This window comes from Podarcis cretensis (assembly GCF_951804945.1).
Source record: "Podarcis cretensis genome assembly, chromosome: 10".
Taxonomy (NCBI): Eukaryota; Metazoa; Chordata; class Lepidosauria; order Squamata; family Lacertidae; genus Podarcis; species Podarcis cretensis.
This window is the reverse complement of record NC_137179.1, coordinates 73,296,380-73,310,256: the sequence shown is the minus strand read 5'-3', so window position 1 is coordinate 73,310,256 and position 13,877 is coordinate 73,296,380. Positions and strand designations below refer to the sequence as shown.

General features: G+C 44.5%; 1 protein-coding gene across 6 annotated transcripts in view; it reads left to right on the top strand.

Annotated features, from left to right (window-relative positions):
* Nucleotides 1–10,235, top strand: part of LOC307225663 (guanine nucleotide-binding protein G(t) subunit alpha-3) — a 61,308-nt gene extending 51,073 nt beyond the window's left edge. For all 6 annotated transcript variants that reach the window (XM_079993725.1, XM_079993726.1, XM_079993723.1 and 3 more), the window contains 7 exons: nucleotides 1,156–1,198; nucleotides 2,434–2,575; nucleotides 4,251–4,408; nucleotides 6,652–6,780; nucleotides 8,329–8,458; nucleotides 8,685–8,838; nucleotides 9,833–10,235. In XM_079993725.1, coding sequence (XP_079849851.1) covers nucleotides 1,194–1,198; nucleotides 2,434–2,575; nucleotides 4,251–4,408; nucleotides 6,652–6,780; nucleotides 8,329–8,458; nucleotides 8,685–8,838; nucleotides 9,833–10,023 — 909 coding nt within the window. In that variant the 5' untranslated portion in view covers nucleotides 1,156–1,193 and the 3' untranslated portion in view covers nucleotides 10,024–10,235. The remainder of the gene's footprint in view (nucleotides 1–1,155; nucleotides 1,199–2,433; nucleotides 2,576–4,250; nucleotides 4,409–6,651; nucleotides 6,781–8,328; nucleotides 8,459–8,684; nucleotides 8,839–9,832) is intronic.
* The last annotated feature ends 3,642 nt before the right edge of the window (nucleotides 10,236–13,877 follow it).

Here is a 13,877-nt window from a genome sequence, read left to right as displayed (position 1 = left end):
TGGTTGGAGCTGATGGGGCTTGAAGTTCATCAATATCTGGAGGGTATTTTTCGGACTACTCTGACATTCCTAAACTAGAATAGAAGGAATTTCCTCTTTTCCACTGCAGTTCTGTGAGTTAGGTCAAGAGATCTCTTAATACATATGCTAAATAAAAATGTGCTCAAGATTTTGCATTAATGTCAGATTTATTTATTTTTTTAAAGAAAGAAATCTGTACTTAAAATGAAATCCTTAAACCTGGATTGCCACATATGCCTAAAGACTTGGGGAGTCTATGGTGGAAAATGTTTAGATGTGATTATCTGAGATTTCTGGCTCATAATATGTGACAATTTAGGTTGAACAAAATGAGAAATCGTTGCTGTGCTTTTTGATTCTTCAGCTCCATAAAACTGCCCTTGCAATGGTTTCTCTGCCCAATCATTCTCTGTTTTGACTGCTTATGGCTGTCTTTTCAGCTACTGCAACATATAAATATACGGTATATATATCACTAATATTAAAGTGGGGTTTTTTTTTGGGGGGGGGGGAATTGGTCTGACAGTGCAGTGAAAGCCTTTCCATTTGATCCTTATCTACATCCACCCCCACAATCATATCAGAAGAAATCTAGGGAGTAGTAAAATAAAGACGCTTTGATTTCTGGTCCAGCAGGTCTGCACTTTCCCCATACATTCGCCCTGTAAGATCAAACACTTTTATTTGATGCTTATCAGAGCTTGATATGCTCACAGTGGCTTCCATAAACTGAGTACTTTTGTTTGGAGTAGCTAAATGTGTTGTAGCTACAAATCAGCATGTTTCTAGAGGCAACCCATAGTCCTCTAGGGTTTGCTAAATACCCTGGTCCATAAACAAATGTCCCCAAACCATGGCTAGCGCAAGTTGCCCATTTGGCTAAAGCACATGCACTGCTTGAGGGACACACACAAAAGCCTTTGTTGGACCAACATGTGCTGGTGAAACAGAATGCCTCTTTTCCAAGTAGAAGTGTTTTTTTATTTTAAAAAAACAAGCAAACAAACCCACCACTTTTGCATATTTTTATGTGCTTTTTTCCTCCATCACTTACTTTCTTTGTCTCGTTTTCCCACTTGGCTCCTTTTTAACAACTTTAAATGTGACCAATATGTGCATGTTCTTTGTCTGCAGGAGCTGGAGAATCAGGGAAGAGCACGATTGTGAAACAAATGAAGTAGGTGCATCAATATTCATGTCACATTGGGTAGCACAAAGTGCTACGTGAAGCACAAAGCCAAAGGGCGTGAGGTGGGGGAGCGATCAAACAAATCAAGCTTGACAATCTAATCCTAACAGATACTGTACATGAGGATGTAAAAAAGCAATCCTTTATACCTCATTCACTAACCTGATGTTTTACCCAATATATCAATATGTGCTTGGCCTCTTCCATCTGAAGCCAAGGATACCAGTTTAAAGACAGAGGGACAGCTAAGATAGGTATTAGGGTGGAGGGGAGAGACGCCACACACACACACACACACACACACACACACACACACACACCCCACACCCTTTCCTAAAAGCTTTGCAGTTATTTTCCTGCCGTTGAAAGTCATATTCACTGCTCAATGTATTTATCAACAAAAACAAATATGCCTTTTTCTTACATTGGCAGGACTTTCCGATGTGTTCAATGGCATATTAGTTCACATCTGAACATTGTAATGTTTGTTCTCATTAAAGCACATGGAAATATGCATATGAGTACAACCTTCCCTTGGATCATTTTTTTAAAGGAGTGGCACAGGGCCAGGAAGTGTGCAGGTATTAGCAGTGGCGGAGCTTCATGCTCCGGCACCGGGGGGCAGAGAGCAGGCAGGGGCGGGGCTGGCGTACGACCTGGGGCTGTGGCACGCCACCTGTGGGGGCATGGCACCCAGCGCAGGTGGGGGGCAGCCGCGATGGCACCCCACTGGGATCGCGCTCCCCTGCACTCCTCTTTCTCCACCAGTGGGTATCAGGGCTGGGGCTGGATGATGTGGTTCTGCTCAGCACTTTTCTTCTACGGAAAAAGGTGTCGGTACTGGGTACCCCTGAGTACCTCCAGAAAGCAAGCCCTGGTCCTGCTGACCTTAAGCATGGGCAGGGCTCATGTTCCTCCCCAGTGACAGGTGTGCCAGATGTCATTGCTTAGAGCAGGGGTAGCCAATGCGGTGCCCTCCAGATGTTGATCGAATACAACTTGTGTCTGCCACAGCCAGCATGACCAATGGTTGGAGATGGTGAGATTTGTAGGCCAACAACATCTGGAAGGCTATTCCTTAGATAATGGGGCATTCAAATCTGATTATGCAGCCATGTCTATGACTGCCAGTCTCTCCCCAGTTCCAGTTCTCAGAATCCTGCCCTCTCACCCTCTTCTTATTTTAGATTATTGTGAGACTTGTCTCCTTCTTTGCTTCCTAGGATCATCCATAAAAATGGCTATACAGATCAGGAATGCAGAGAGTATAGATCTGTGGTTTACAGCAATACACTACAATCCATTCTGGCCATTGTCAAGGCAATGTCCACATTAGGAATTGAATATGGGAACTCAGAAAGCAAAGTGAGTATAATGTCTCTCTCAACTAGTATTATTTTGTCTCTGAATCAGTGTCACCCCAGGACACCAGTTTTGAATTCTCACATCAGAACCTCAAGATGCTCTAACATGGGAAGATTGCAGTCTTGCTCTCCTCCTGCACAAACTTTTCTTTTTTCTTTTCTTTTCATTTTTTGGTCTTTCACAGCAGTGCCATAATTCAGTTCACCTCTGGGAAGTGCAGCTGCCATTCTGTTGAATAAGGTCCGTTTCAGTTTATTGGCCCTCATCCAGCCATTCAAGCACATTCTCCCATTCACAAGCTTGCCTGAGACATTCTGCCCAGACAGTAACAGCCTCAGGGTCATCAAGTCACCATTGCTCTGAAAATGAAAATGTGAAGAAGTTGTGGCTTTGAACAGACCTCATATTATTGCAGCAGAGATAAGACATCAGTGAGAGATTTCCTTATCCTTTTGAACACTGTTTTGAACATACCGTATTTTTTGCTCTATGACTCACTTTTTCCCTCCTAAAAAGTAAGAGGAAATGTGTGTGCATCTTATGGAGCGAATGCAGGCTGTGCAGCTATCCAAGAAGCCAGAACAGCAAGAGGGATTGCTGCTTTCACTGCGTAGTGATCCCTCTTGCTGTTCTGGCTTCTGAGATTCAGAATATTTTTTTTCTTGTTTTCCTCCTCCAAAAACTAGGTGCGTCTTGTGGTCTGGTGCATCTTATAGAGCAAAAAATGCGGTAATTTCAATTATTCACATTCGGCTATGGCTGTCAGTTTAATCTGAAAGACCCATAAACCATTCAGATAATGAGTCAGAGCTGTACAAAAAAAACAAAAAAACAATGCTAAGAAAGGATTGTTGCTTGCAGTCACAAGGTGACAGAGTACTTTTAGTGACCTCATAGATTTAGATGCAGAACTGTTAAGGGTGGCATTAAGCAAACCTGGTAATTGCCATGACCTTTCTTCAAAACAATTGAGGAACAGAGGTTCACAGCAGTCATGAATAAGGCTGACAAGATGTTGTGTTGACTGCCAGCTTGGATGGCTTTAAAAGAGAATTAGACAAATCCCTGGAGGTCTGGACTACCAGTGACTACAAGGCCTGACGACTATACTCTGCCTTCACTGATGGTGGCAGCATCCTCTGAACACCAGCCACCTGGAATCACAAGTGGGGAGAAGCTTGCAGGCTTCCCATGGGCTGCTGTGAGAACAGGATTCTGAACTAAATGGACCTTTGGCACAATCCAGCTGGGCTGCTATCTTCTTATAAGTTTATGTATGCCAAGACAGGCACCAGGGTGGGCTATGGCCCAGAGGCATATATAGACCACTGTTTTTCTGTGACCCCTTATTTATCCTCCCTGCTGCTCTTCTGAACCTGAGAAGACCAACAGAAGCAAGAGGTAGCGCTGTGTCCCGGAAGAACAACAAAACCACAAGGATATCTTATTATCTCTAAAGATAACAAAAGCAAAAAATGAGCTTCTGCATTTGAAATTCCCTGATGAAGAACCTGATAAATGTGTTGGATGTTTAACTTTTCTCCATGCCCTTTTGCTTCCTGCTTCCCTCTCCCCACATCCCCATATTCCTAATATGGTAGATCATTTTTCATTACTTAAAAAATAAAATATCAGCCCCAATGGTCAAGCCTGATTCACAGAAATCTCGTTTCAGGAAGATGAAAGGCAGCTTTTGGCAATTGCAGATTCCATGGAAGATGGCACCATGTCTTCTGAACTGGCTGGGATCATCAAACGTTTGTGGAAGGATTCAGGGATTCAGGCCTGCTTTGAAAGAGCATCAGAGTACCAACTCAATGACTCAGCTGCCTAGTAAGGGGCCAGATTACAACTGAATTCTGTAATCCTAAACCATCTGTTTGTGTGTGTGTGTGTGTGTGTGTGTGTGTGTGTGTTTAATGCCTGTTGCTTTTCACAATAATATGTTTAGAAGTTACATAATTGATTCTGCCTTCAGGGTGCTGGCTCTGTATTTATGGTATTAAGCAATTGTTATGATGCTATTAAAAGGGACGCAGGTGGCGCTGTGGGTTAAAGCCTCAGCGCCTAGGGCTTGCCGATCGAAAGGTCGGCGGTTCGAATCCCTGCGGCGGGGTGCGCTCCCGCTGCTAGGTCCCAGCGCCTGCCAACCTAGCAGTTCGAAAGCACCTCCGGGTGCAAGTAGATAAATAGGGACCGCTTACCAGCGGGAAGGTAAATGGCGTTTCCGTGTGCGGCTCTGGCTCGCCAGAGCAGCGATGTCACGCTGGCCACGTGACCCGGAAGTGTCTCCGGACAGCGCTGGCCCCTGGCCTCTTAAGTGAGATGGGCGCACAACCCCAGAGTCTGTCAAGACTGGCCCGTAAGGGCAGGGGTACCTTTACCTTTACTTTTATGATGCTATTAAACTAGCATAAGCACAACAGAATTACACAATTAATTATCCTCTTCTCCAGTAGAGCCTTGTTAAACCACCCTCCAAACATCCCAGTTTTCAGTTATCAACTGCACTCTTCTTTCCTTCAACAACTCCTCCTCTGTCTTCATCTTCCTCACATTGTATGTGCCTGTGGCAGGCAGCTAAAGATGACACCTAGCGCAGGAATCACAAATCAAATCGTACCTATAACCTCTCTCTCCCCCTCCCTCTCTCTCTCTCTCTCTCTCTCTTTGTGCATGTGTGTGTTTTGTGTGTGTGTGTGTGTGTGTGTGTGTGTGTGTGTTACTGAATACATGTATCTCTGTATCTTTGAGACCATTTCCATTATGGTCAGCGGCGTAGCGTGGGTTGTCAGCACCCGGGGCAAGGCAAGTAATTTGCGCCCCCTAACCCGGGGCAAGGCAAGTAATTTGCGCCCCCTAACCTGGGGCAAGGCAAGTAATTTGCGCCCCTAACCCCTAACCTGCCACCGCTGCCAGCTTCTTCTTGCTGCTGCCTGGGCTGCTGCCATGGGGCTCTGCTACAGCCTGCGCCCGAGGCTCTTCGGCGACTCCAGAGGCGGCGAGCGCGCCCCCCCCCCAGATGTTGCGCCCGGTGCGGCCAGCCCCCCCTGCACCCCCCACGCTACGCCACTGATTATGGTTAATGCTACTATTTTGCAGGTCAATTTTTTATTGCTTATGGCCAAAGGCCTTTACAGTTGCAAACATTCAAACAGGCCGAAAGGCATACAATGTGAGCCAATGCTGAAATACCAATGTTGTGAGTAGACTCCAAATTGCATGAGAAGACTTCTGCTCACATGGTGGGGCTTCACTTTGCTCCTCCCCCTTGCAGCCCCCTGCATGTCTCCCAAAATCTTATCCAGAGAATCCCCCAACCCTCCACATGGGAGTGCACAGGGGACGGCAGAGGGAAGGAGAGGAAGGTAGAGTCTTCTTGCCTGGACAGAAGTCTATTCTCCTTGGGAATGACCAGGTTTGATACAAGCCAATGAATACTGAACACAGTAAATAAACTGCAGAATTGAATTAAATAATAATAAGGAGGAGGAGGCAATGTGAGAAGGGATATGAAAAACAAAGAATAAAAAGCAGTAAAAAAATAATATTTTTGACATGACTTTGCAACTGATTGTTAAACCTTTCTGAGAGTTGTAGCTCTGAGGGGAAGAGAAGTCTCCTAACAACTCTCAGCACCATTAACAAACCACATTGCCCAGGATGCTTTGGGGGAAGCTATCACCATTTAAATGGTATGGCACTGTTTTAAATGGAGAGTGCAGACGGGCCAGTAACTCAGAAACAGATCAGATTTTTTTTTAATGCACAGATGCAAGGTGGATCCTGGGACTATAACACACCCCTGGCATGAATGTGTATTTTCTATACGTGACTTTCCCCAAAACTTTTGTCATGTAGAACCATCCAGTTGGATGCAGATTTGGTTTCTTCTTTCAGCTTGTACCCTATTTATGGCTGGATTGTATTGGCCTACCCTTATCCCCCAGCCCATGGCACTGGGCTTCCAGACGCTGCCCCAACCTCACCCCCTCATGCACAAGAGTGTCCCTGTTTCCACCTTGCAGAAAGATGGAGCTGCAATGCTTTATCTCTCTCTCTCTCTGATTCTGTAGCTATCTCAATGATCTGGAGAGGATAACAGCTCCTGGCTATGTCCCAAATGAGCAAGATGTCCTTCGCTCACGAGTAAAGACAACAGGAATTATTGAGACACAGTTTTCATTCAAAGATTTGCACTTTAGGTATGAAAGCTGTTCTTCCGTGTTTCTTCCTAAGTATGATAGATATGCATGTGGTTTGAGATTAGAGGCCAAAGCAGTCTACCTGATTCAGGCTGCTGGATTTCTGACATTTTAAACAGCTTAAAAGGCAATTGGAGGCTTTGGTATGGCTATGGTCACAGCCAGCAATCCGAGCCTCCCCACATCCAATGTTCTACCAGGAAATCTTGCAGTTTCCCCAGCTGTATTCATTTTGTAAATGCTCTCTCTATCTATTCCACCTATGGAAACTTTACAGCTGTACACAGTCAGCTTCCGTGATGTTGGCAGAAAAAAAAATAGTAATAGAATTAAAATTGTGGTTTGCGGCACATGGGCTACTGAATTTGGAAAGTCTCTGAATCTCCAGCTGTTCTCTTCTCAGCTGCTTTACATATTATGGTTGAGCTGCGCAGATTACTTTACATCGGGCCCAGTCATGTGGATCAGTTCAAGATGCAGATAGGTGATTTTCCTCCAAACTGCTGGAGGATTTAGCTGGTAGAATTTGATGTAACATGGTGGAAACTGCCCAATTCATGAACTAAGATACTGTACATAAACAGCTCACATGCAGAGCAGTCTCAGTTAGCTTATTTGTGGTAGGGAACAATTTAAAAGTCCGTGCTCAGGAGAAACTCAAACCATTATTGGAACTGCAGGCTTCCTGCTGCCTGCCGTACCCTTGCAGCTAGCTCATTTCGTCCCAGCCTTACCTCTGTACTTGTCCATAACCTGCAACTGTTCATGTACACCTGTACAGCCTGGTGTCATGTGCAAATCCACTCCCTCCCTCTGATTTTTGCCTGGTAAGCTCTATGGAGCAAACTGTTTTGCCTGCTGTATCCATCATGCTGTGTGAGAGGCATGTTGGATTTCATGCAGAACATATCATTTCCAATTCTAATATTTGAAAAGTGGCTCTTGTTGGAGGTGGAAGCAAATAAATATTTGTGAAATGCTTTGCATGCTATTTACAAATCTAGGCAAGCAAATAGCAAAGAAACAACAAACTGCCATGCAAGAGGCATGGATTGGTTTGACAAAAGCTCTGCATTTGAGTTTCCATAGCACTTCACATAGATGATTTGTGATCAGGAGTCCCATATTGGAGATAGAAGGATTTCTTGGCTCACTGTGTACAGTGGTACCTCGGGTTAAGAACTTAATTCGTTCTGGAGGTCCATTCTTAACCTGAAACTGTTCTTAACCTGAGGTACCACTTTAGCTCATGGGGCCTCCCGCTGCCGCCACGCCGCCAGAGCACGATTTCTGTTCTCGTCCTGAAGCAAAGTTCTTAACCCGAGGTACTATTTCTGGGTTGGCAGAGTCTGTAACCTGAAGCATCTGTAACCTGAGGTACCACTGTATACAATACTTCTCATGCAGACACCACACAGCAAATCTCTGAGACTTGTAGCGATGAAAGAATCCTGACACACACACACACACACCCCACATGCCCAACATAACTAGTGTCAGAGATGCAGTGAATGGACGTACATGTTTATCTTTTGTTTCATTTCCTAGGATGTTTGATGTGGGAGGACAAAGATCAGAGAGGAAAAAGTGGATTCATTGCTTTGAAGGAGTTACTTGCATAATATTCTGTGCAGCTTTAAGTGCTTATGACATGGTCCTGGTGGAAGATGAAGAAGTGGTGAGTCAGAACAGCAAATGTGGGGGTCAGGGGGGGGCAAGGGAGTTGCAATTTGTGGAAAGCATTTAAGGTAACCTTGCATGGTTCCTTAAGAACATTATTCACATTCCCTGCTCTGATAACCCTAACCCACTGAATTCCTATTTCTTTGATTTAAAAAGAACATTGGACTTTGCATGTCACCAGGCAATGGGGTCTAATAGCCACATTTCCCTGCCTTTTACAGAACCGAATGCATGAGAGTCTCCACCTGTTCAACAGCATCTGTAACCACAAGTACTTTGCAACCACTTCTATTGTGCTCTTCCTAAATAAGAAGGATCTCTTTCAAGAAAAAATATTGAAAGTTCATCTCAGTGTCTGCTTTCCAGAATATGATGGTAAGTTTAGAACCTGTGCTCCTCCAGATGTTGTTGAACTCTCATCAGCCCTAGCCAGCAGGAGCAAGAATCTGGGATGATGGGAGTTGCAGTCCAGCAACATCTGGAGGGCCACAGGTGAGCCAGTGCTGGCTTACACGCCCCACTTCTTTGGTTTCTGAAGATTGCTCATGAGGAATATAGTCCCTGGATTGAAATGATTTCCCACCACTGAATTAAGATACGTGTTCTTGAGACTGCTTTCTTAAGCCCTTGGTAAAGGTAAAGGGACCCCTGACCATTAGGTCCAGTTGTGACCGACTCTGGGGTTGCGGTGCTCATCTCGCTTTACTGGCCGAGGGAGCCGGCAGACAGCTTCCGGGTCATGTGGCCAGCATGACTAAGCCGCTTCTGGCGAATCAGAGCAGCGGATGGAAACGCTGTTACCTTTCTGCCGGAGCGGTACCTATTTATCTACTTGCACTTTGACGTGCTTTCGAACTGCTAGGTGGGCAGGAGCAGGGACCGAGCAACGGGAGCTCACCCCGTCACGGGGAATCGAACCGCCAACCTACTGATCGGCAAGTCCTAGGCTCTGTGGTTTAACCCACAGCACCAAAAGACTAGGCTGTGTCCAGCTTGGTGAGTCCAGCTGTGTGGGCCATCTCTGGACACAGTTGTGCATTTTCATGACTCCCATAAGAATAATGATTAAAAGAATGCAAAGGGATAGTTTTGGGAAAGGGAAATAATTTTTTAATCTTACTCATGGTTCATTACTTTTCTATATGAATGAAAAAGGGATTCCTTGCATGCAGTAAATGAGAATTGTAGAGACAGTTACATGTGCACTGAAGATTTCATGCACGCCATACTTTTTGTTTGGGGAGGAGGGCAGAGGTCATTGGAGGCTGAACTCGACAGATTGTGTGCCAAGGGAAGGGAAAGCGCTATTTCTAACGAATTAATTAGTATGGCATTTTACTGACAGTTCCTTCTGTCTTCCTCTGACTAGGATCAAACACATTTGAAGATGCAGGAAATTACATCAAGAACCAATTCTTAGATCTGAATTTAAGAAAAGAGGACAAGGAGATCTACTCCCACATGACCTGTGCCACTGATACGCAGAATGTTAAGTTTGTGTTTGATGCTGTGACAGATATAATCATCAAAGAGAACCTGAAGGACTGTGGGCTCTTTTAGTTTAGTTTTTAATTCCCTGGGTCACCTTCATCCTGCTGTTTCTCTCTTTCTGGTTAAGGATGCCATACATTCCTGAAAGTAAGCTTTCATTGCAACCTCTTGGGCTTACTTTTGAGTAGGGATGGATGGATCAGTCTGCTACTAGTTTGTGTCAGTTCCCCGTGTGTGTTCATAAGTCTCTTTTATCCCATTTCTCAAAAAATGTGATTTTTTTTTAAAAAAATTGAAAGTTCAAAAATATGTATTTGAACAAGATACATATTTAAATATATCATCTATCTCAAATGCACACCTTTCTAATCACATATAATCCTAAAATATGCTCTTTGAGCATTTTTCAGCTGACCTAGAAAAATTCAGAGAACTGAGAAATCTGAAGGATATTTACATTGTGATCTATGGATTAATCTGGAAGGTAGGTTGATTTGCTTAAATATGTGAGCTAGATTTTTTTTCTTCCATCCCTAAAAGGTAATGGTAAAGGTACCCCTGACCGTTAGGTCCAGTTGCGGACGACTCTAGGGTTGCACACTCATCCTGCTCTATAGGCCACAGGAGCCGGCGTTTGTCCGTAGACAGCTTCCGGGTCATGTGGCCAGCATGACTAAGTCGCTTCTGGCAAACCAGAGCAGCGCACGGAAACACCATTTACCTTCCTGCCGGAGTGGTACCTATTTCTCTACTTGCACTTTGATGTGTTTTCAAAGTGCTAGGTTGTCAGGAGCAGGGACCGAGCAACTGGAGCTCACCCTGTCGCGGGGATTCAAACCACTGACCTTCTGATTGGCAAGCCCTAGGCTCTGTGGTTTAGACCACAGCACCACCTGCGTCCCACTTCCTCCATCCCTACTTTGAAGTAAACATGCATTGGTCTGAGCTGCAAAAGCAAAAAGAGAGAAGTAGACACAATATTGTAAATACTGGTCCTTTTTGACTTGCTAAAATGTTTGTGTCAAATCACAATTTAACACAGCCAAATTGGGTAGAGTAACTTCATTGCAGGCACAATGTTCTCCCTCCTTTCTAATTTAATCTTCCACAATTCTTTCGATCTTACTGAGAATTTTTGTTTGCCTGTGCCCTACTGCAATCTGAAATTCTAAACTTTTCCATTGGCAAATTTGCTTACAGTGCCACAAATCTCTATCTAAAATGTTGACACAGAGTTGTGATTGGCATTGCTTCATGGGTGTCGATTAACTGGTGCTACAAGCTTCATGATAAGTTGTGGGGAAGCAAAATATATAAAGAACACAATTCTGCCAAAGTTAAGCACTGTTAAGTTCAGTTGATCACAGTGGAAGACAATGAAGCCTGTGGATTAACTGGTGAAATCCATTGGATCATGTTGACTGGATCATGTCCTAATTTTTTTCCTTGCAGATGCTGAAATAAAAATGCCCTTGCTATCACATCAGTGGGATTAATAGAAAAATGATAAATAAAAGAAATTCTTACTGTTTGTGATAGCATCCTCTGGATAAGAGGCAGCTGTCTTCTCCCCCTAACCCCCCCCCCCAAGTCGTAAGTGGCAAGTCTTCCGACACATTTGTCTATCTGTTGGGTTAAATTTCATAGTATGGTCTCTCTTAATAGAAAACCAAAGCAGTTTTTGTCAATAAAATGTATGCAAATGTTGCTATATCACCAAAAGCTTGTTTGGTTAAGTAGGTTTTAATTTGCCTACAGAAACTCTGTAATGCCAGAGCGGGAGCATGATAGGTAATGTTGTGCTTCCTGCTTTTGCTGAACTTACAAAAACTCATTGGCTGAATCTGAAACAAGCAGGTGGTCCCTCTATGGAGAAGTCAGCACCAAGCTGTGCTAGTATTAGGCTGGTTTAAGGCTTCAAAAAGTTAAATTGAGTGCAGAAGCTCATAGGAAGTCAACACGACTTGAAAATATTTCTGATTGATTCACAGCTGTTGATTCACATCAAGAGACAGATTGCTTCATTCTTCACTTATTGCAGTTTCTGACCCCTCTTGAAGGACAGCCTGACATAACTTAAACAGTGGTACCTCAGTTTAAGAACAGCCCTGTTTACGAACTATTCAGTTTACAAACTCCGCAAACAGGAAGCAGTGTCCCGGATTGTGAACTTTACCTCGGTCTAAGAACGGAAGCTGAATGGTGGAAGGGCACTGGCAGCAGGAGGCCTCATTAGAGAAAGTGCACCTCGGATTAAGAACACTTTCGGTTTAAGAACGGACTCCCGGAATGGATTAAGTTCGTAAACCGAGGTACCACTGTATCACAGTAGTCTATTACTGAAGTTACAGATGCATGGACAACAGTGGCCAGGCCCTCATCTTGTAGTAAAGGTTGAAGATGTATGATGATGTATAATTGGCAAACGGCACTTGGAGCTACTGCTGCCACACACCAAAACTCGGATCACCTGATGCTCCATAGGAGACATAATTTTGATCTATGAGGTCTTTTCTTCCTAAGTCTAAAGATCCTAGAAGTTCCATAATTCTTGACTATATTGAACTCAAGGCTGTTTTTTTCCTATCCAGTCTATTAGTAACCACACCAGAGATGGGGAAATCCATGGCCCACAAGCTATTGTTGGAATACAACATCCATTATCCCAGACCATGGGTAGGCAAACTAAGGCCTGGGGGGCATATCTGGCCCAACTGCCTTCTAAATCCGGCCCATGGACGGTCCAGGAATCAGCGTGTTTTTACATGAGTAGAGTGTGTCCTTTTATTTAAAATGCTTCTCTGGGGCATAGGAATTCGTTCATTTTCCCCAAAAAAATATTTTCCCGCCCCCCACAAGATCTGAGGGACCGTGGACTGGCCCCCTGCTGGAAAAGTTTGCTGACCCCTGTCCCAAACCATTGGCCATGGGGGCTGAAGCCAACAGAAACTGTAGCCCAGAAACATCAAGGAAGCCACAGGTTCCCTGGCCCTGCCATATACAAGTTTAGGATGGTGCTATGGGACCAAAAAGAATAGAACTGGTTGTCATCAGCATGGAAATGTCAGCTCACTCCAAAACTTCAGCATATCTCTTGCAGCAGCTTCATATAGATAGAGGCATCAATGGATATAGATGACAACCTGTAGAACATAATGTTGCACAGCAACATACAGTGGTGCCTCGCAAGACGAAATTAATCTGTTCCGTGAGGCTCTTCGTATAGCGGTTTTTTCGTCTTGCGAAGCAAGCCCATTGACAGCTTAGCGGATTAGCGCTATTAGCGGTTTAGCAGCTTTTAGCGATCAGCTGTTAAGCGGCTTATCAGCGGATCAGCTGATAAGCGGTTTAGCGGCTTAGGAAAAGGGGGGGAAAGGGGGAAAAAAACCACAGGAACTCGCAAGACATTTTCGTCTTGCGAAGCAAGCCCATAGGGAAATTCGTTTTGTGAAGCGCCTCCAAAATGGAAAACCCTTTTGTCTAGCGGGTTTTCCGTCTTGCGAGGCGTTCGTCTTGTGGGGCACCACTGTATTGCAAAGCAACTGCATGTATGGTCCTTTGGCTCTCAAGGAGGACCAGACCACCTGCAGAGCAGCTATCAGCATTGACGGGAAAATCCCCAGAAGAGTTCTAAAAACCAATCAGATCTCTCCATCTCTGAGAGGTGGACCATTGCGACTGGTCATTTACCCCATGAATGCATTGAGGGGACTCTAATGTCTGTGACAGAGGTGATAGCATAACACTCTTCATGTCTTCCAGGCTGGTAGAAAATAGTTGATATTGTCAGTTTGCCCTGGAGAGGCTCTGTGGGATGAACTTCTGCTCTTCTTCCACATGCAGAAGCCACCTCCAGCCAGGGGAGGGAGGAGGAAAGACACGCCCCTTTCAAGAAGGAATCAATCCCATCAGCACCCAGGTCA